This window comes from Corvus kubaryi, unplaced genomic scaffold (assembly GCF_017639235.1).
Source record: "Corvus kubaryi isolate FWS band 111438036 unplaced genomic scaffold, C.kubaryi_AGA036_p1.0 37385, whole genome shotgun sequence".
Classification (NCBI taxonomy): Eukaryota; Metazoa; Chordata; class Aves; order Passeriformes; family Corvidae; genus Corvus; species Corvus kubaryi.
In genome coordinates this window covers 28,795,446-28,818,562 of record NW_024581127.1, presented here as the reverse complement: position 1 = coordinate 28,818,562, position 23,117 = coordinate 28,795,446, and the positions used below count along the sequence as shown (strand labels likewise).

General features: G+C 38.9%; 1 protein-coding gene across 2 annotated transcripts in view; it reads left to right on the top strand.

Annotated features, from left to right (window-relative positions):
- KCNQ3 (potassium voltage-gated channel subfamily Q member 3) overlaps positions 1 to 23,117 on the top strand; it is a 205,530-nt gene extending 182,413 nt beyond the window's left edge. The window contains exons 10-16 of one of the 2 annotated variants that reach the window (XM_042036324.1): positions 1,413 to 1,469; positions 8,577 to 8,764; positions 9,817 to 9,919; positions 12,244 to 12,375; positions 14,154 to 14,252; positions 15,952 to 16,036; positions 16,923 to 23,117. In XM_042036324.1, coding sequence (XP_041892258.1) covers positions 1,413 to 1,469; positions 8,577 to 8,764; positions 9,817 to 9,919; positions 12,244 to 12,375; positions 14,154 to 14,252; positions 15,952 to 16,036; positions 16,923 to 17,660 — 1,402 coding nt within the window. In that variant the 3' untranslated portion in view covers positions 17,661 to 23,117. The remainder of the gene's footprint in view (positions 1 to 1,412; positions 1,470 to 8,576; positions 8,765 to 9,816; positions 9,920 to 12,243; positions 12,376 to 14,153; positions 14,253 to 15,951; positions 16,037 to 16,922) is intronic. The other variant, XM_042036326.1, reaches the window with a different exon arrangement.

Below are 23,117 nucleotides of genomic sequence, written 5' to 3'. Positions count from 1 at the left end.
GATGGGAAGTGGCAGGGTTTCTATGGAGTAGTGTAAAAGCTCTTTAGGAACTCCACAATTCTAGAGTTGACCTCTGTGACAGATCCTTCTAGGATCTCTCTTAGATCAGGAGAGAAGCAGAAGCTGTCATCATGATGAAGTCACAGACAGATATAGGTCCTTGTTCTTAGACCATTTGGGAAGAACACAGGGGTCAAAAATGAGTGGAAAAGTCCATTCCAGAAGCTGGATCCAAAGGCAAGGCTGCAAGGCAGGACTTCTCGTAGTGGAAAATCAAGTAAAGTTTGGCAGCAGCCCAAGGCTTTATTGAAGCTCCCTTTAAACTAAAACTGTGAAGATATGAGATATGGTGAAGAGGACATTGCACTGCCCTGGAACTCAAGTCTGTCCTGTAAACAGTGAAGGGAAGTGGTAGTTATGATGCTGCTCTTTAAGAACAGCATCTTTCCTATGGGCCCTGTATAGTCCCCCAAACCAGGAGGAACTGGGGCTGTGCTCTCTGTGCCTCGCTGATGGTGTGTTTATTGACTTCATGCCAGAGGTGCCATTGGCTTTTTCTTCCTTAATCTATGCCTAAACTTCACAGCCCTATGAAATCTCAGGTAGCAATTGCTTTTCTCCCTGTATTGCAAAGCCTTTTCATCAATTAATCTCTCAAGAAGGGAGATTTATGAGAAAGAGTTACTAATGCTCAATTCTGCTGGAGTGCAGCGAGTCTTTTAGCCAGCATTTGGAAGCCTGACCCACATTTAGGATGGGCATTTGCTTGCTGGACATTTTGTTTATTCTGGACCAAATTTTTATGTCTGTGTTTGGGGAATGAATATTGGGGCCTGATTTTTCAGTGCTGCTGTTAGCAGCTGTTCCACTGATTTTGACTAGTGTTGAAACTTGTATGTACAGGCACTTAAGTGAAGAATTTTGAACTTTCTCCTAGAGTCTTGTTCCTAATCCTCATTGTCCAGCTGCAGAACTAGACATCAGGAGAGCATGTATATTCCTAGACCTATTATTATGTGATTGCAGAAAAGTAATTTATCCCTGTTTCCTTAACTCTACAAGATAAATAATATTTCTGTGCCATTTGAAAGTTGGTTTGATTTTTTTAAGTGGCATAATCAGTACCTGTCCTTCCTATTATGTGAGTATGAAAGAATTCATGAAATGTGGTTCATTTTTGTATTGCCAGTGCTAACAACAAAATGAAAATAAAACCTTACTTTGCAAGGCATAAAACTTCACTGCCAGCATTTCATCCTAATGCATCTGCCCAAACCAGAAAGGAGAAAAAAGCCACTCTGATCTGCACACTACATTAACTACAAATGAAAGGCTGTTCCCATTCTTTTTCATAGAGCTTTTCATGGATAATCATTAATGTCTCATCTTAATAACTGTTCTTCACTTTACAGTAATGTCATGTTTAGTAGGGAGTCATTCTTTGGATCAAGCCTCACAAGAAAACTTAGGTATATCCATTCAAGTAACAGTTGAGCCTTATTCTTTTCATATTTCTTGCATGCCATTCTCTGCCTGCACTTTCTGTTTTTACTACAGTAGTTCACCTAACCACCATCAAAAGTAAGGGACAATAAGACTTAAAAGTTATTAAGCATAAAAAGAAAGTTGCATGACCTTGCAAATAGTTAATTGTTCTGCTGTTCAAAAAACATGGGATGTTATCCTGACTCTCCCAATTATCTGCTTAGAAACAGGTGCTTTTCTCTGTTTCCATAGAATGGAAATGAAACTAGCCTAGTCTGCAAATCATTTTGAAATTTACTGTGAGAAAAATACATTACAAGAACTAAACTCTGTTCCTTATGCAGTCCCGACCCTGCCAACACAACTCATGCAAGTTACTTTGAATTTGAGTTCAGTGGAACAACATCTTTGCATGTGTATTTGCAGGTTCTAGTTCAGCAAATGTAAAACAAGTGGATGCTTTTGACCATCTGAATAAAGTTAGTGACATGCTTAAATATCTTGCTGAACTGTGACCTAAGATGTGGGGCAAGAACTTTACCTTCCTGCAAAGAGACATAATTTGTGGCATTTCAGGAATATGAAAGACACATCATTAGAAACAATATTTTGACTGAATTGCAAAGTATTTTACTCCATCCCACACCTTGTTGAATGCTGTCATTCAACTTTAGCTGGTTGTTCTCATTCCGACTTCATTCCACAAATATCAACATGAAAACATCAACATGTAACTCAGCTTTTCTAGCTGGAACTCTTCAGCTTTTGAAAGCAGCAAGCAAAGCATTCCATTTTTTCATTTGATGATTGGCCCATGCAAAATAGTTAAGAGACTGATTTTGCAGTTCGATATGCTTTCTAGTGCTTGATACCTGATATGTTCACTTCAAAGCAAAAAGTACCCACTTTCTACCTACAATGGCTGCATCCATTGGTGAAAAATATCCATCCTGTTTTCACAACGAATTGGATTTGGATTATTCTTCCCATAGATTTATGTGACATCGTTTATTTTCATCCATCTCCAACCCCTTTAGAAAGTGTGGATGAGAGAAGGGGCTAAGCAAAGGCCCTTAGTGTGTGTAAAGGCTCTTTCTTTTTCTGAAGGGCAGCAAAGTTGAGCTGAAGTTTTGACTTGTACTCATGTTTATGGGCAGATAATCTGGGTGGTTGGTGAGTCTGGATTTTGAGTCATACCCACCCTTAAATACCAATGAGGACATACACCACCAATTGACTTAGAAGGGATGTTTCCTCCTCACACATTAGAAACCTGCAAGATTCAGGATGCAAAGTGAAGTCTTTAGTTTTCAGAACGCTGTAGTCAACTATTTTGAGAAAGAACATTTTTGTGAGATCCTCCCTGAAGAAAAGAATGCTACTCAATAAAAGGGAAAGCTGATTGGCTAAAGTTTAGAACTACCTTAAAAGTGGAGAATGTTCTTTGTTTTATCTTAAGAAAACTCATGGACTCTCTGAGATCAGTTGAACGTGTTCACTGCAGAATTCATGTCTGTCACAGCATTAGTTTCGTGCTAATTTCTATTAGGGTGTTCAAAGGAGAGTACAGAATACTTCTGGAAACCTATTCAGAATGTTTGATTTTCCAAAGCTTAGTTCACCCATATAAGTTCAGCTGATAAGGTACAAAAATACTGGAGTAAACATGACTTCCTTCTACTTCCAGTTACTTAAGGCTAATTACATCTAGTGATTCTAAACTGTGAAAAATATGGAAAAACTTCCTGATTATCATTTGTCCGTGTTAGCTGAAAGTGGCAAATCCATGGCAGAGGGCTGTTTGATTCACTCTTAGAATTAATTCACTATTTTTCTCCTCATACATTTACCATTTGTTTATGAAATTCCAATACTAGGAAAAGGATAGAGAGGAGAGTATCTGGCTTGCATGATGGGTTGTAAATGCATTATTTCTTTGCATGACTGTTTCTGGAAAATATTTCTAGTTCAGTGGTTCCCACTCTTTATTCTGAGCAAGGGTAAAACATGTGCTGTAGAAGCCAGCCTTCTCTTGTATATCCAGCCACCAAATTAATCTCCCAGTTGGTCCAAAATAACTCCCACTGCTCTCAGGGACCAAAAATTTAAGACCTGAATTTTCCTTTAGGTAGGAAGAAACTGTCTGCACTGCTTTCACTTTCCTCCCTTTCTAGTGATCTGTATCTACCACAGAGTTAAGGAATTCTCATCTTGGGTCCCATTTCAAAGATACAGGGTTTGGAACCCACGAGGGAGAGGATGCACTAGCATGCAAGACAAGCAATGGCAGTGTATCCGAGCTAGTCAGAGAAACTACCCTGCATTTTTGTCACCATGTTTGGGATGGATTTGGATCTCCCCAGTTTCTGGAACCATGCTGGAAGTTGAGAATCATATTTTATTGAATGTAAGGAAGCTAAATGAAGTAGCAACACTGTACCAAGGGGAGGAAGAGTAGCTAACATCAGGAGGAGTCTGAAAGATTAGCAGCAGCACATGAACCTGTGGGTGGGAACCACTGTCCTAGCCCCTCTCATGAAAGATCGTGTGATCTGCGCATGCTTCATGCCCTGGGACTGAGCCATGCGCATGCTGCTTTAATGAAGGAGATTGCGTCATGAGAACAAATGTTTCCTCAGTGCTTTTTAAAAGATCAATGAAAACTAAAACCCCAGCAGATCCAGATTTCATCCCTTGGAAATGAGAATAAAGTCCTTTTTTTTTCCTGATGACAGATAGTCGTTATCTGGAAAGAAGCTTGGGTTTTGTTTTGGGTTCTTTTGTATACAACACACGGTTGTATATTTTGATGTGAAGCTGATTAATTATTTTCTGATGATTTTACTGCTCTGGCTGCCGAATATGAACACAATTGTCTATATTTGTTGCATAAACATACTGTTATGAATCTGAATGTTACTTTAAGGGTTAATCTTCAGGGTTCAATTAATGAGGAAGGCTTCAGCTCAGGTAACTTAGACTAGAGACCTTCTTTTTAGATTACTTCTCATCTAGATCATTCTGTAGTCAATAACCAGAGCCAAGTTGCCCAAGTGTAAAGTCATCCCAAGCTGAACCACACTCTCCCCACTCACTGGTTAGGGTTGCTGATTCCCACTGATTATAGAAATGGGTCTAAAGAGTAATCATAGACAGGATACTTAACTTTTTTAACAGCTTTAGACAGATCAGATGGGTTCTAGCTCCTAAGCCTAAGATGCTAAAGCAACAGTCTTGGGAGACCAGTTTCTTCCTAAACTGACACTTGTCAGCAGGGATAGCTGAGAAACTCTCTGAAAAGAGAATTTGGGAATACTTTCAGTTTGTATTATCTACCTTTAGTCCCATCCCACTGAAAAAAACACCCACCCCACAAATGAGTGTGCCAACATATGCAGTGGAAAGTGCCACTGCAAATAGGTACGGTTTTGTGCTGAATGCAGAGGAATATTTTGTTCTGATTTTATCTGTGAGGAAGATATCCAATCTTGTTCAGTCCTAGTCTTGCATAGCTCTATGACAGATTTCTGCATATCTTGCTTATATTTCTGTCTTCTACTTAAAAAAAAAAAATTGCTAGATTAATATTCTGGGCACTTTGCATCATCCACTGACCCTTTTCCTTCTGGTTTGCTCCCAATAGATCCTTGCCTCACTTTAAGCCTCCTTTTTTTCTGGTATGCCAGGCAGGCACTTATCACAGGAGTTTTAAGGGGCAAACGCTGGGACAACTGGATATGTATTTTGAAGAATTAAGCAAGTTTCTGGAGAGAGAGTCAGAGGTCACATGTAATGACAACTATATTATTTTAATATAGTACTAAATGGCTTTTTAGAAACAACAGAAGTCTTTTGCCTCACCTGTTTTTCTGCTTCTTTGCCTTTCAGGTTCTGTTCCTTAAAGATACTTTTCTCTTGAGAGCTTCTCTGTAGTGTTACTAACTCAACTCTTGTGACATTTAGAATGTTGCTCAAAGCCAGTGCGTAGTATGTGACCACTTGACTCTTCCTTTCATTTGAGGTTCATCTATCAATCATCTATTGTCAGTGACCTGTAAACCCCCCACCTGGAGAAAGCTGATCTCCACAACAAGCCTGTTGCACAATTTTTCCAGACCCAGAAACAAGCTTTGTCATGGATCTCCTCATCCTAAACCTTTGGTTTCTTCTTTCTTTGATCTTATTTCACAGTCTCCTTCAGTTTGCAAAGATTCAGGTTGTGCATGCCTCATTGCTCCTTTTTCTTTATATTAAGGAAATGCTGACTCTCACAAGCTCACTCTAACACCTTCAGGCCATCAATTTATATTGCCTGGCTGACTCTGTTATCACTTAGCTAGATTTTTGGTGCATTTCTTTGCATTTAAATTCTCTTCAGTGTTGTGCTATGATTCTAGACTCTTTTTGACCATCCTTCTCAAAATTAATTCCTCCTTCAAACTTTTATTTTCCCTACTTTATCCAACCAAAAAACCCACATGTAAATCATTCTGTTGACTTTTACTTCCTCACCTTTATATTCCATGCTCTTTCAAATTTGCTCATTAGCTATCTTCTCCTGTATATACTTGTCCTATGTATGGCAGCTGAGTGCTTGAAGAATCCAAATTTCACAGAGAACTGAGACATTTGTCTTGTAAAGCAATACTGCTCTCAAATGTGGCTTCTGAAACAGAGAAGTGAAAGTGATGCAGAAAAGATAGTGCAGGATTCTCCCAGACTTAGTAGAACACAAATCACCTGCTGGGACTCTTCTCCCACCATCAGTTCAGCACCAACAGAACCTTGGTGGGCAAAGCAGATCAAGATTTCACCCCAAAAGCAAGATCGATGAAAATAATTTTTAAAATTAGTTCTTAAGCCCAAACATGAGACTGCCCAAAACATATTTTGTCATAGACCAAGCAGCATCTCATATTTTTCTACAAACAAGGAAATAACCCCTGATTTTTGCTCAATATATTTTTCTTCACTTTGTGCATCTTTCCCCCATTCATCCATGAATTCTTCAGGAAATTGCATTAGGGCAAAGTCCAAGTAATATAGATATCATTCATTTAGACTGTTCTTATTCTTCACTCAAATCCGCACTTTTATCTCCTGGAAATGCTGATATATCAGGACTAATTCTGTGTCTCCATACCCAACTCCTTCTTAGTTGCCACTTCAGTACTCACACACACATGCGCACTTCATGCATGCAATGACAGGGCAAGTGTCTGGATTTCCTAGGCTGCAGAAATTACATTCACAAGTATTTTCATATCAAAAAGAAAAATCAGAGGGGTTGAAAAATCTTCCTACCCAAAGGTTTAGTGCTTGCATCTTTTCTGACAGGAAAGCCTGTATTTCATTACTCCCTGGGTCAAAGATACATTAATCAGAAACAGATAGTGAAGATGAGGACCCCAGTAATTTATGGGGAAAAAAACCAACACAAAAACTTGCAACAGCTGTGATGTTCAGTGCTCAGACAACATCTCTTGCGGTGGAATACTGCAACAGACAGAACTTTGAGACAGAAATAGGTTCTCTTTCACACTTGCAAGGTCTGCACACATCTCCATCTTTGTGCACTATGTCCCTGCACAGTGGACCCTACCCCCGTTTGCCTTGCCTGCCAGCAGGTTTAGTGGCTGCAGGTGAGCCTTCTGCACAGATACCTCACTGAAGACCTGTAACTCTTTCTCCTGGTAACCATGGCTGTTCATCCTTCAGCTCTGCTCCCACCTGTGGCTCTTAGACACCTGCTAGCTATAACAGCTTCTTCCCTCCCCACACTCAACTTGCTTGACCTGGTGCCCCACACAGAACTGCCTCTTGTTCATGTGGGCACAACTTACCTCTCCCTAGACCTGTATCAGCATCCAGGAATGTGTTAAAAAGCAGGCTTTCGTCCCATGGCTTAGACCTGCTTGCTTTTTTTTTTTTTTTTTTTTTTCCCCCAAATGTGCAATTAACAAATATTTGAGCAGCAAAGTGAACAAGCAAATCAAATATTTATATCATCTATTGCCTAGAAAATGTTAAGAGTATATATAAGCTGATATACTCACTAGCAAATTTCTTTTCTGTTGCTCTTTTCAGTGGTATTAGTGATTACCTTTAAGACCGTTACAGTCATCAGGTTGACAGAGGGATTAGTGATGCTGGTAAAATTGCAGGTAGATGAAACTCTATCTCTGTGGTGTCACTGAAGGACAAATGTATTCAGGCAGTAAATCTCTAAGAGGACAGATAGTGCAAGGAATCATCAGAGGAATAAAATTTGTCACTTCACTACAACTCATCATGGTGGAGAGAAAACAGGGTAGCCTGCCCTACCATGTCCCTAGTCAGTGCTTGGCAATGCCTTGCCAGAGTTTTGCTGGTGATTTATTTGGTTCACAGCACATCTGACTTTATTTTATTCTTGGCTGAGAGAGTTGGGATTGTAATGTCTGGATAAGAGAAGGTTCTGGGGAAACTTGAAAGCACCTTCCATACCTAAAGGGAGACTGCAAGAAAACAGGAGAGGGATTTATAACAAGGGTGTGTAGTGGTGGGATGAGGAGGAATAGCCTCAAACTGAAAGAGGGCAGGTTTAGTTTAGACTAAATTCTTCAGGATTAGACTAAATTCTTAGGATTAAATTCTTCATTGTGAGGGAGGTCAGGCACTGGAACAGGTTGCCCAGAGAAGTTCTGGATGCTCCATCCCTGGAAATGTTTTAAGGCCAGATTGGATGGGGCTCTGAGCAACTTGGTCTAGTGAATGACATCCCTGCCCATGGCAGTAGTGTTATTTCATGTCTTAGTAATAAAACTACTGCTTCAGTTGTGCTACGTGAGCTGAAGCACTGTGATACCTTGCACGGAGAGGATAGCACGACCCTCTGGTAACATTTTCAACATTGATACTAAAAAATGCTCATAAAAGCAGTTATCTGTGGAGCTTAACTGTTGTTTACAAAGACGTTGATTTATTATGGTAGCCCCAGCAGTGTCCTTGTATACAAAACAATTTTTTAGCCCATTATATACTTAAAGCATCATGAAAACAAGTTAATAGTGTACCAAGGAGGAAAATGATTACTTTTGCTTATTTTGTAGCCAAAAGCTGGGTCTCTTGGATCGGGTTCGTGGTACCAATACTAAAGGAAAGCTATTTACCCCTCTGAATGTAGATGCCATTGAAGAAAGTCCTTCAAAAGAGCCTAAGAATGTTGTCTTGAATAATAAGGAGCGTTTTCGCACTGCATTCCGAATGAAAGCATACGCTTTTTGGCAAAGCTCGGAAGGTAGCCCATCTGTGTTGATTTCTTTCTGTGCATCTCCTGTTCTTCCCATTTTACTTTGTTCCTTTGCATATTCTGTTGAAGGTTTGTGACTTTTTGGGACAAGCATATTTGGTACCTGGTCTTACATGGTATGTTTGGGGAACCCCAAGAAAAAGTGTCGTGGAGTGCAGGCAACACGGTGCTAAAAACAGCAATTGATATGGGATAAAGCCAGTGCTGGATTCAGCCTATTTGACCTGGAAAAAGAGGGCACACAGGGTAGTCAATCTATATCCCCCAAAAAGCACATACCATCGTGGTTTGGTTTATTGGCAAGGATGCTATATTAAGGCAGCTCCCTCCTGGACTCCATCCAGCCCTGCAGCAGCCTGTGTCCAGGCATCTCAAATATGCCTTCACTGCCATCTCATTAAACGTTGTTTATAGAGTCAATGTCTTCTTTCCTCCCCCTCCCTCCCCAAGCTTGCTTCCCCTCAGGGATTTCCATTGGATCTCCACGCAACATTACGGGGCATTGTTCCTCTCAGCTTCCCTGAGCATATATTTTCCTCTTCTTGCCTATAACATCTAAGTTAACATCTTTAAATAACAGTTTCCCCTTTCTTGTGCCAGCTGGCACCAGTGCTTGGTGGACATGTTACCATGGATGTAGCCTGGGTGTCCACACAGGGAATGTGATTTTCTCCTTCATGAAGGTACATGAGCTCCAGGCAGTGCCAGTGACAGGAGAACTTGGCCTGTGGCTTCTACAACCTGTTTTAGCCTTTATGTAAAATAATTTGGGCAGAGTTCCACTGGAAAGGAAGAAAAGTTCCCAGTGTTTCAGAAATGCTGGAATCTGAGAGGAGACCCTTGAAGGAGACCCTATGTCCTACAGCTGTCCCAAAATAATTAAATCCTTTTCAAGACCTGACCAGAGAAAGAAGAATCTCTAAGAGATATTCCTTTATTAAATTGCACTTACTTTATGTAGTGCTTTATTCAGCCAGACATCCCTCTAAACATTGTGTGGTGAGATGTTCACACAGCTGTTTTTTTCACCTGCTTTGCAGATGCAGGAACAGGGGAACCCATGGCAGAAGACAGAGGTGACAGTAGTGATTTCCCTATGGAAGATATGATCCCCACATTCAAGACAGCCATCCGAGCTGTCAGGTAAATGTCTTTTTGAACGCTTGTGCTTCAGGATATAACATTACCATGTTGCTACATGTTGACTCACTGTTTCTGTTATTGCTTTTTTTAGATGCAATAGATGAGATAATTCTAATGTTTTCAATAATGTGAGATAGGCCCTATTCAGTCTGTTGAAAGTATGCAGAAGGGAGAAAGTTTTTCAGCAACGTTGACCACATCATTTTGTGAGATACTCCATAGTGTATTTATTATAAAATAATATTGTGTACTGTTCTTTGTTAAAATATTATGTGAATATGGTATCTTGCTCAATATAGTGACTAATATTTATATGAAACTGGAATTTTTGCTTAACAAAAACTCTGGGCTGACTCAATTCTTTATTCACAATTGTATGAGTGTGCAATCTACTTTTCAGTTGTCATATTTTAATAGATGCTGAGGTTTCCACTTCAGCAGGTTTGTGACATGTGTCACCTCTATTTTCATGTCACAAGAGATTTTCCCTAGGTTAGAAAACTCCTAGTAAGCCTTGGTCATATGTTTAGCACATCATTCAAATAAAATTAATTCATTGATGTTCTGTTATCCCTTGATTTTTTACTCTCCTCCCTTGAAAAATGTCCCCATGGGAAAATACTCTGCTTTCATTACATTAATTTCATTAATTGCTCTTTGTTCCAGAAGTTATTAATTTTTGCGCCAGGGACTTACCACCTTCCAAGTGAAATAGTACAAGTCTGGAGTGTCTCACATTTATCTTAGAAAAACTTCAGGGAAGATGGTTATAAAGATATAACCATATATTTATTTGCATATAGCCATGATATGTACCCTCCCAGTTCTTTTCTAATTGGGTGCAGGAGAATCACTTACTGAAACTTCCAACCTTTCTTAAGGCTGCTGAAAGCCAAGTCAGACAGGCTTTGCTCATGTTACCCATGACTGCTTCCCTCCCATTGGAAGTTTCTTCATCCCTATGTCCTCCATAGCTTGCTTTCCCTTTCTTTCCCTGATACTGGCTTGCTTTCAAACAGAGACACATTATTATTACTTTCAAAAAACTTCTTTCCTTCATCCTGTCCAAATCTAATTGATTCATGCAATTTCCCTTTAAACTCAATCAGGAGCCAAGATTTTTTTTTCTTGTGTATTGTACCCAGATCCTGAACATTAATTGGGAGTAATTCTTTCAGACAAAACCACTTACTGGATTTCAGGGTCATGATCAAGGAGTTTTTAAATTAGAATTGCTAACATCGTGATCCTTATTTTTTATTTAAGTCTTTTAATATATAGTTTTGCTGTTATCATATGTATTTTGGGTAAAATAGGCATAGATATAATTTTGAAACCTAGAAAAATTTATAGGCAACAGAGGTAAAGAATCAGCTGCCCTTAAAAAATTGTAATAGAATTATCTTTGCTAAATCAAAGTTTATACAGATTTTAAAAACATTAGAAAACCCACAAACCTTAAATAAAAAGCAAGTCAGAATCTTAAGATGACAGCAATTTCCCAGTTCAGACCAACAAGTACCTGGAGATTCTAGTGAGAATTAAACACCCAGAAACCAAGTCTAAACCAGATGAAGATTTCATTATTTAAATATGTTTCCTCTATTTGTTTACTCTACAAAGATATATACATTTTAAGTAATGTATAAACAGAAAAAGATGAAAAGAAAGAATGCCAAACATTTTTCAGGTGCTCTGGGCAGCAGTGTTTCTTGTTTTAAGAATTCTGTTACTAATTTCTTGGTAATTTTATAATAATAGTAATAATAAGAGCAATTATATTATTATCATTACAACAACAATAATGTGATACAGCTGTTTTCTTCAAGGACACTTCAGGCTGTTCTAAAAATTTTTCACCTCTTCACAACCTGAAGCTGCTGCTAATTTCTTAACTTCCACAATTGTATCTGTTTAGCATTTCCTATCCAAAACTTTCCCCGGTGCAAAATTAAAACCAAGATGAGAATGATTCAGCATTGCATGTATTGTAAATTAGCTTTATAATAGACTGAAGCATAAAAAAGCAGCTTCAACTTCACAGCTTCAAAATCTCCTGCAACTTGTGTTGTTCAAACTCCAACTGTGATTCTGAAGCTTTAAACTACTTGTTTTAGACTATTAATTAGGAAAAGCCAACTATTATGAATTTTCAAATGTGGAATGATGTTATAGATTCTCTGTTTGTATTTTATTGCCTTGCTTGGAAAAAACACACTCAATTTCCAAACACGCAGAGAATTCATCCATATTTTGATAAAACTGGAAATTTTCATCATGGAATTTATATAAGAAACTAGTATTTTTTTCTGTTTATTATGCAGAATACTACAGTTTCGTCTCTATAAAAAAAAATTCAAGGAGACTTTGAGGCCTTATGATGTAAAGGATGTGATAGAGCAATACTCAGCAGGGCATCTTGATATGCTTTCCAGAATAAAATACCTTCAGGCAAGGTAAGAATCTTCAAGTAAAGGGGGAAAATGTATAGCTTTCCTGGCAAAACACACCTGGCCTGTTTGTGTACAAGGCCACCCAGAAACTATGTCTTTGCATAATGTAGCTGGTTCCTGGGAAAACCTTTTCCCAAGTGAGTAGCTAGCAGGGATAACTGCAGCAAGAGACCACTGGCTCAGATGTAGAAGAAGGACATCAGAGTAAAAAAGCCCTGTGAGTTTTCTTGACCTTGTTTGATCAGGATCAAGTTTCTCTCCTCCCCATTTTACAGATGGTCAATTAAAATCAATAGTTTCTCTCCATGAGCTTTTCCTTGGGCTGGATTCTCTGCTGACCTGTACCTAGTGAAGCACACCATAAAAGTACAAAAATACATCAGCACAGAAGGTTTCACATCCCCTTCACTTAGGTGTAATTGACATATCTGAAAAAAAATTGGAATTTCAGGCCTCATTATTCTTGTGTAATCTGCCTCCACATCTGTTTCCACACCGAAGTGGTTCATTGTTATGTGCCTTTGAGGCACATCTACAAAACTTTGTGCTGCTTGTACCATGAGCCATGAGCCCAGGCCAGAGCTTGGGGGTGTAAACTTGTGTGGGGCTGAGCCCACGTGTGTGCAGATGTGTGTGCAGATGTGTGGAGCTGTCTGTGCTCAGTCTCTGCTCAGCACATTCCCTGAGGCCCTCAGTAACTCTGAACAGCAAAATGCCACATAAACACCTTCATTTCTCTCAAGAATGGGCTGACGGAGTGCAACTCCTGCTGCACATTTGGGCCTTGTCTGGACTTATTTTGGCTTTGTAAGGCTGAAATCTTACTGAAATCTCTGATCTTTCTGCTGAACTTTGTAATTTCTTATTTCAAAGTGATTTTCCATGCAGTGGGCTATCTCTTTTTCAAGTATGCAACATGTCTGTCAGCAATGCCTGGGGACCAAGCCAAGATCTAGCTAGCCTCGTGAGGCTTGCCTGGAGCTTTTTCAAGTTACATTTTCAAAACTCCATGGGGCATTGTGAAACAATGCAAGGTATCTGCATGGGCTGTCCAATAACACAGATAACTGGTCTGTGGATTAGTGCTGATTGATATGTGGTCATTTTGGGGTGTGGGCTGAATAAACAGAGACTTACTTGCACCTGAGCAGTTGGATGTGACAAATGAAAGAATATTCCATGTAGTAAAAGAGTGTAATTACATGTGCTGGTCCATTCCAAACAATCTTTCTGCTTTTGTGCCAAATAAAAAAATCAAGCAGGCTTCCTTGTGCAACTTCATTTAAAGTTATGTTTTTCAAGCCAAAAGAATAATTAGTAAAGACAAAAATATTGCTGACAGTTAGAAACAACAACTGACAGAATGTTATTGGTTTATTAAGAATGACAGAAATTCTACCTTTTGCCAAGTTCTGTTTTTCAGTACCCTGCACAAAATTTGATGGGTGTCCTGACATTTTTAAAAGCAGCTGTTATTGGATATTTTTTGACAATCACGCTGTTTGGTTCCTTCGAAGGAAAAGAAGTCATGTGTTTCAAATGCTAAAGTTTGGAAACAGTGAGCTAGAGAATTATTTAATTACCATTAAATTACCAGGTAATTGCAATTCAGTGCATTGATTGTGTACCCAGAAGAGAACAGATACATCATGACCTTCAATATATTACCAAATCAACAAGTGCTTCCTTTTTGAATCTTTGCTTCAGAGATGCGCAGCATATTCTGTCATGTGATAGCATTTGGAGAAGGACTTACACAGTTGAACTCTTCTTTTTTCCAGAGTAGATATGATTTTTACACCTGGACCTCCATCTACTCCCAAGCATAAGAAATCCCAAAAGGGAGGAGCTTTTTCTTACCCTTCACAACAGTCTCCCAGGTGAATTCTTTTATACCTAGTATTTAGCACAGCCCAGTACAGAAATGAAAAGTTAATTCATTCCAATAAGCATGATTTTTGTTCATCCACTGTTATAGTAATGATACTGAGAGAATATGTTGCTATGAGATACATATGGGTAAACACTGAGCCAGAAAGTCACTAGCTTCCCTAAGAAAAATGTGTGATGGAAATCTGAACAATGGCTTCTTAATTGTCCAGCTCACCTTCTCCACAGTTTGAAAATATGGTTTTAAATTAAATACATGCATTTGATTGCTGATGTGTTAAATTTCTAACATTCAACTTGTAAAGCTGCTTAAAAGCTCAATAAAAATCACCAACAGTTTGAAAGTAAACTAGTTATCTTCCTGAAGAGAAAAAAGCCCCACCAAATGGCAAGCACAGGTTTTTAATGCTGCTGCTTTTAAACCAATGATTGGTGAGAGATACTTAAAATGAATTGTAATACCAGGTTTCTGGGTGTGAAAATTGCACCATATTATTGTATTGCTGCATTCCACATGGAAAAAATTCAATAATGAATGACATTTCTGTTGTTTTCAACTATCAATCTGTCAATAAATATCCATCAAGAGCCACACAAGACCATCAACAATCTGTCCCCAAAGCTGTTGTGATTGCTCAGAACAAAAGCAGTCTTACAGAAAATAAATTATCCCACACAGGGAAAAATCTGAAACCAAGTAAATGTGAAGACAGAGACCTAAGTAAATGGAAGAGACAATGATCACTTGGGGAGGAAAGCAGATTGCAAAAACTGCCTGAGTCCATATCACCAGTAACCCAATGTGGAAAATCTGACATATTTTAGTTATAGATTTTGTTCTAGTAAGATTTATTCATGGCTATATTTTGGATTTTGTCAGAAAGAGAAGAATTGGACATGATAAAAGTTTTAGGGTATATTTGTTCCAAATCATGTTAAAGAGCAAGTGCTCAGAAATTGTTTTTCTAGACTTTGACATAGGTTGTGGGAAGACACTGATTCCTTTGAGGTTGGTTTGGAAACCATTTGATAAAGGTTTAACTTGATCATGAGCATCCTAGATCCCGTGAAGTTATAAATCAAAGCTCTTTAGTTAGACATCGTCTTCTTACCTAATGAATTTGGTCCATCTTATGGACAGGCAGGAAGAAATTGCATAGATGAAAAACCTTTTCTGGAATCAGCTTAAAATGTCCAGACCAGACTGTCTCTTTTCAGCATTTCCAATCTCTGACACTTACTATTTGATATAATGAAATTGAGAAAAAAACACACTCATCCTAGAAACTCAGATTCAGTCTCCAGAGACACTAATTATAAAGAATTAGATTTAAAAACACATGGCCATCTGTAGACCCACTAACTGCACTATCTATAATTTTCACAAACCTGAAATTATTCCAACAAGCTGGAGAATAATTTAAATTTTATTTTGAACTTCTGGGGCTTTTTAATCTTTATCTTAAACTTGAACAACAAAAAAATTAAATTAAAAATCAAAATTATATATTTTAGGAATGCATTAGCATCACAGAGTAGACTTTCACTCCTATTTGAATAAACAATTAAAAGGGCTCCAAGGATCTATATGAATAAATCAACAAGATGATGATTCTTATTTCTGATATAAATTGCTTATTGTGATGTAAAGAAATATTGAACACTAATAGAGTTATTTATTTTTTGTAGAAATGAACCATATGTAGCCAAAGCCTCTACAGCTGATACTGAAGACCAAAGTATGATGGGCAAATTTGTTAAAGTTGAGAGACAGGTAGGTAATTTCATGACAAGGATGGAGGCTGAGATGCTTGTTCAGAAATGAAAGAACTGGCATAAATTCTGTATGACTCTGGCTGACCCAGGCAGAATGTTGCTGCTGGTGGTGAAGACTCACAGAGATCTTGTTCTAATGATCACAAAACTGTGTTGCTAGTTTTTCATGAAAGAATTTACTTATCTGGGAAGTGTGCATTTTGAAACTTGTTGAATCAATGTCACTATGTATGGCAGAAAATCCTAACCACGATGCTGAAGTGGGACATTTCCATTCCTTTAACTTCTATACTCCTCACATCTGGTGTTTGTTGTGAGAAAGCCCTTTTTCTGCAGGGTCTGGCTCTCAAAATGATTGTCCACTCTTGTGCCCTATCCAAAAGAGAAAGGGAATTAGTCATGATATGTTAATCCCGATGTTGTGGGACTATTAGGTGGTGTTAGGCCCTAGGTTGGACTCAATGATCTCAAAGGTCTTTTCCAAACTAGACGATCCTGTGATTCTGTGATTAGGAGTTAGAGAAAAGGTCTGTATGCAAAGCTAATTCCATATATTGAATTTTGGTAATAGCTATTTACCATTGGTATCAACACTTTGCTCTAAAGTTATCGAGTCCTGTTGGATACTGGACTGTTAAATATCCAGCAACACCAAGAATTTTTTTGGCACAGTTCATAGGGATGGGTCTTCATAATCTGAGGCAGTTAGAGGATGTCATCCATTTCAGCCCAGCTTCTGAGGGAAGGTCATGGTTACCCTGTACATACCTCCATGACCAATAAAGATGGCAGCACACCATTGCTGGGAGCAGTGCACGTACAGAATCATGGACTCTTCTTGAACAACTGACTTGAGGCAATATCATGACATTGGTATTTTTCAGGTAAATGACATGGGGAAGAAACTGGATTTCCTTGTTGATATGCATATGCATCATATGGAACAGCTGCAGATCCAAGTTGCTGAGATAAGTCCATTGAAAGAAACCGCTTCTCCTGCAAGGGAGAAGAGAGAAGAAAACAAATATTCTGAATTAAAAACAATAATATATAAATACACTGAGCAGTGTTCTCGTGAAACTCCTTACAACTTCCAGCAGGTTCCAGTCAACAAAGTCAGCCCCTATGGTTTCTCAGCACGGGGTCATATGACTCACTCACAACCTTTATCAATAGGTGGGCAAAGCTCTGGCAAACTGCAAGCCACACCTTCCTCAACTTCATATGCAGAAAGGCCAACAGTTTTGCCTATATTTACATTAATGGACTCCCAGGTTAGCTACCATTCCCAAGGGGACCTTCAAAGCCCTTACTCAGATAAGGTGTCTCCGAGGCAGAGAAGGAGCCTAACGAGAGACAGCGATACTCCATTGTCCCTTCTCTCTGTCAACCATGAGGAACTCGAGCGCTCCCCAAGCGGCTTCAGCATCTCCCAAGAGAGAGACGATTTCCCCTTTGGCCCCAACGGGGGATCAGCATGGATGAGAGAGAAACGCTACCTAGCAGAGGGGGAGACAGACACAGACACAGACCCTTTCACACCAAGTGGCTCCATGCCCTTGTCCTCTACAGGAGATGGGATTTCAGATTCAATATGGACCCCTTCAAACAAGCCAGTTTAAAAGTGTGTGTGGGGGCAGTCACTGGTTGACTTCTCCTTGTAATGTAAGCATACTTTGTATATCTCACTTACTCTACACCCAAAGCTTACTAGTTCAAAACACCAATGGCTGCATAAGATGCATGTGATATTAGTGGTAGTCATTCTGCACCATTTCATACAATTTACTAATGCAGTTTTTTTCATGCTACCAAAACTAAGGAGCTTAGTTTTGAGCATGGTTTGCATGACTTTGCCCTATATAAATGGTACAGCTGATTTCTTCTATGATACATATCTATCTGATACTCTTCAATACAACAATGGTGAATTGATAACAGACAAGATACAGTGGTCCTTGCTACATTTTGTAAACAGAGCAGCAAAATAAAAATATATTCAGAAGCAATATCCCTTTGTGGAAAGATAATGTCTGAATCATTTTCCAATATAAGCAAATCTATCTCTAATCAACCAAGCCAAGAATTTCTAATATCGAAAGCAAGGAAAAAGCTGAGTCAAAGTATGACCTTATTGAAATGTTTTTGTGAAATAAATATTTCTCATGTGATCTCTTATATGATTACCCCTGAAATACAATGTTGTAATGAAATTAAGGGTAGGCCTTTAAATCATCAAAGCCACCTCCTGGGATTGATCATAGGTATTTATTTATTGTAAATTGCAAATAGAAATCCCTCAAACTACTTTGAAAATCTTCACTAGTGTTTATAAAATTGCTCAAAGTAAGATTATAATGATGTTTCTTAGAAAATCTTTTGCTAAGTCTGTTTGCTACTTATGGGGCCAAATTTTCTTTCTGTTCCAAAAATAAGGTTGTTCAGTGTAGGGAAGCCCAGGTTTACACACTCTACTCTTCTATTGACTTAGGTGCTGCTAAGTAAGATGCATAATGTAACTCAGCCTCGGTTTCCCGGTCTGTTAATTGTGAGTTACACTTCCACACATGCTCACAGGTTGAAAGGCTCAATTCTCTAATATTTTCCAAGTGCTTTGAGCTCTGCAGATGTGCAGAAAATTGCTATTCTGTTCCCTGCAAGTTCCACAGTGTGAGATTTTGCCAGGATTTCTTTCTCTTTGTTTACCTTTTCTCTTGGAAATGGAGTGCTCCAAATCCATGAATGTGTGCTATATTTAAGATTAATGTATGAATAAATAATCATCATTTTTTTCACGTGTCCCTGAGCAACAGAGAGATAAGTATGCTCCCTGGGCCTCAGCCAAATATTTTTTCATAGAAGATGGAAATTATTGAGAAGGAGGAGACCAGGAAAATCACTGGACCACTGGAAAGAAATGAATCAAAGGTCTCACCACTACAGTGGGAATGTAGTAACTGTAAAGCCAGTAAAACTAGCATATCCGAATATCTTATGCAGGTCTTACGTGGTGTGAGTAAAGGTGTCCATGCAATAGCATCCATGATGCTGTACATCCTTTACAGCAGGTGGGAAATGAAGCAGTACCGTCCGTGAGCACAGGGTACAGGAACCAAGGCACACATCAACTTTGGGATGAGATTAATCTCACCTTTAACTCAGTTATCTACAATGACCAAATGTCTACCAACTTCAAAGAGAGCAGAGGGTGACTGGCTCAGATGTCAGATGATCAGAGATCACACAGTCAATGGGAAGGCTCTCACCTCTCTCCCACTGATCCAAGGAGCATCCTCTCTGCCATGGCTCATCCCCATCTCATGTCCAGAATGACCTCATCACTCCACATGATTTCCCCATTGTGGCCAGGACACTGACTAACAAAGACACAAGGATTTAGCCCAAGTAAGATGTTAGAAAAGGGGCTTTCTGTAGAGACTGCTTGTATTACGCTGCAGCTGCACAACTGAGCATCCCTGGCACATCCAATCTGAGCACAAGAACACATTACTGGGCTTCCCAGTGTTTACTGGGTATTGCAAAGCCCTGGACAGAGAGTGCTCCAGTCCATATTTTGTTGGGTTTTTCCCACCATAGTAAACTTCTTGTTTATTTCCTCAGTATTGTTGAGATCTCATAACAGTCCTTCCATCCAGGGAGCTTCTGCTCTTTCCCAGATGTGAGCATTGCCTTCATCTTCATTGTTTGTTCTCTATTGGAAGAGACATCTAACGGATTAGGATCTTCTTACTTCATCTGCTTCTTCAGCTAAATAATGATTCATCTTTCTGGAAACAGATCTTCAGGAAAAACAAACTGCTGTTGTTACTGGATTAAATAATGCAGACCAGTTACAGCCTTTGAAGACTGGGCTGAGTCCATGGAGCTGTTCTGAAGCCAGGAAATATGATGGTATGAGGCACAATTTTGGTAATTACTTAATTGACAAAATAGCATTGATCTGAAAGATAATCTGTGTTTTGCACAGTTTTGTGGCAAAATTAGCGAAGAATAAAACTAAATTACCATAGTGTAATTCATTATGATTTAGCATAATGAGAAGAATTCTTTGGCCATCAGTGATTCTTAGAAATACCTGTATTGTTTCTGCTGCAGGCTTTCTGAAATAGTAATAGATATCTGTGGCAACTTGTGAGATTTAGCCCTCACGTGACAAGAGAATGAAAAAGAATGAAAAATTATTTTAATATTGCAACACTTCTGAAGTTGGTGTAAGTATGTGCTAGACAAACCTGCTTCAGTTTTCTTACATGTCAAGGGCCTGTCATTCCTACTGATTTCGTCTGAGTTTGGTCCTTCTTAAAGTGTTTTCTAAATGTGAGCAATCAAAAATCAAGGCAGCCAAAAAGCAGGTGCAGTCTGAGAAACTTGTTTGTGGCTGCCTTTGACAGTTGCTATGCCATGCAGTTCCCTATCCAATTCCCACTGAAATTCTTCAGTTCAGGTTTCTGTTCTCTTCCACGACAGCTCATATAAAAGGAATCTTTTCTCAATATTAAACCTGGCTGAAAATCCATAAATAGCCTCATTATAAAGGTATGTTCCTTCCAAAACAAAATCCAAGAGACTTGGATGAATATTCACATGCACACAGAGTGCAGCCTCAGAGAAAGTGGAATTTGGGCTGCTCTGCACTGTGCACACTTAGCAGCTGAACTGTCTTGAAGTTAGTGTTTTCTATGGCATGTAATATGTATTTGAAATATGCAGCTTAAAGGCGTCAGGTCAGGTATTTGTAGCCACATCATGAAATTTTAATGATGCCAGAAAAAATCTGCCTCTTCTTAAAAAGTACTGGTGATAAACTCAGCAAGATCCTCTGCAGTGGACATCTGTGGTTCCTGTGAAGGAGATCCAAGAAATGAGACAAGGCAGATCTGATTAGCTTATTTTAATATTTATTTATTCTTTTTAGCACTGAAACCAGTCACTGCTCTGTTCATATGGGTGGTGCTCTTAGCAGCTCTCTTCCCTTTACATCATCAGGATTAAAAATAGGGCATCCATCAGTTCTGCTGCTTGTGCTGACAACAGATACATGTCAAGGTGAGATCTGGAGACCATTCCTGATCTGGGATATGCACACAAACATCATCAGACTCCAATCAGGATGAGTCCAGGGAGCACATCCACCTTAGAACTGCGGTTTATGTGCCTGCCATAGATACTGGAGAAAGCAAAACAAATTATGTGGGATCCCAGTAACATTAAGAAGGTCAGGACCTACTTCCACACACAAGGAATCTCTATTCACAATTTCATTTGAGAGAGGCATCTGGGTCAATAGTAACTTTTTTAATAGGAATTAATTAGATTTATACCTCCTTCTTCTGCATGATGTTTCAGTTTAAGAGTTATCTCTTTGGGTCAGATCTTTCTAGCACCTCAACTGACTCTAACACTTTGTTTACATGTAGTTAACATTAACAAGTATCAATGACTTTGATGACTCTCAACTCATTTCAGACCTTGAGATATCTTTCATAATTAGAAAGTGTGAAGCTTTTCTCTGCTCTCCTTGAAGTTAGAAACCTTCTCAGAGTGATGCACTGGGAGCACGGTTGGGTTCTAATCTGCCTTTATTTATGAATTGACTTGTGAAGGACAGCACTAATCTGGAGACATTTTTCTTGGCTACATTTTTAGACTGATTTTCAATCCCTAACAAATGCCACATGTCTGGAAGTTTTCAAAAATGTGAATCTGTGTTTACATTGTGTGCCTCTCTTTGCAGCATTATTATCAATTAAGCTTCCTCACTTTAGATGCAAACCAGGAATATTTGATTAAGGCAGAAGTGAATGCTTAGTTGAAGCATGAAGGTATGGTAAATGTGGTTTGTGTTCTATTTAAGGAGCTGGCACTTTACAAAAAAAATCTAGTCAGGTAATGGGTGTTGTACTTGCCTTGGCTTTTCCCTGCACTGAATTTATCAGTCTGGCTCCTATCAAAATAAAAGGGAATATAACCCATGGAGATATTGATTAAAAAGTCCCTAAACTGACTTTGGCTATATTTGCTCTGTTTTTATCTGTAACGTTGCTGCATTGTTATGGTCCATAGTGGAAATAGTTTAAAATTTTTCTGCTTCAAATGGTGTCCCAGGAGCGCTGCAAACTAAACCCCACCTGGGCCCAGGTGTAGCGGGGCCGCTGCCTTGTGGCCTTCAGGAGAGCACCCAGGTCCAACCAGTTTGCAAGATCACAGCCTAAAGCAATCAGAAAATGCAGAGTAAGGAGCAAACTCGTCCCTGCTGGGAGCCCAGCTGCTGCAGAGGTGTCACATCTGCTTAGATGAGAACTAAATCTGTCTTGCTTACTGCAGAGCACAGGAGGAAAGAGATGGATCTTGGTTCCTTGCCCCCCACAGCCCCCACCACTAAGCTCTAGGTGCCTAAGAGCTGCAAACCTAAATTTCCTATGGCAACTCATGAATTTGGTGGAATGTCACTTTTTCAGGAGCCCAGATAAGCATGAGTGTTCACTTTGAAGACTATTTTCAGAGGTGCAGAGAAAAAAGGGGCCATTTTCAAGTGTTTTTAGCTGGGCACTCTGGGAATGAAGGTCCTGGGTATCACTTTTGCTTCTGATTATTTGGGCTGTAAGATTTGATCCTTCCCAATTCAGCTTTGAGTAGCTTCCCTCTGAAGTTAAGTGAAGCAAAATACTGAAAATGGGATTCTATTTCCATCATGAAGAACACGCTGAGACTGAAGGTTACATAGCCAACTGCATTTTGTTTTCTAGTTATGGCATCTTATTATTACTAGTATTTGTGCCTTGCTCACTGAAATTTTCTCCATGCTACAAAGATGCTTTTCAGATTCTGGCTGACAAGGGAACACGACTTTTATACAAGTGGCCTTTAGTGCTCTTTATAATATTATTTATTGTAATTTTTAAACTGTATGTGTAATTTCTATTCTGGCACTGTCCAATATTTGAACAAATTTAATATGTTTATTTCACTATATTATGCAAACAATACTTCTTAACTGATTTTTTTATGTTCTGTCTTTAAAAACTCCACCACTTATTAATAAATAGAAATTTCAATTA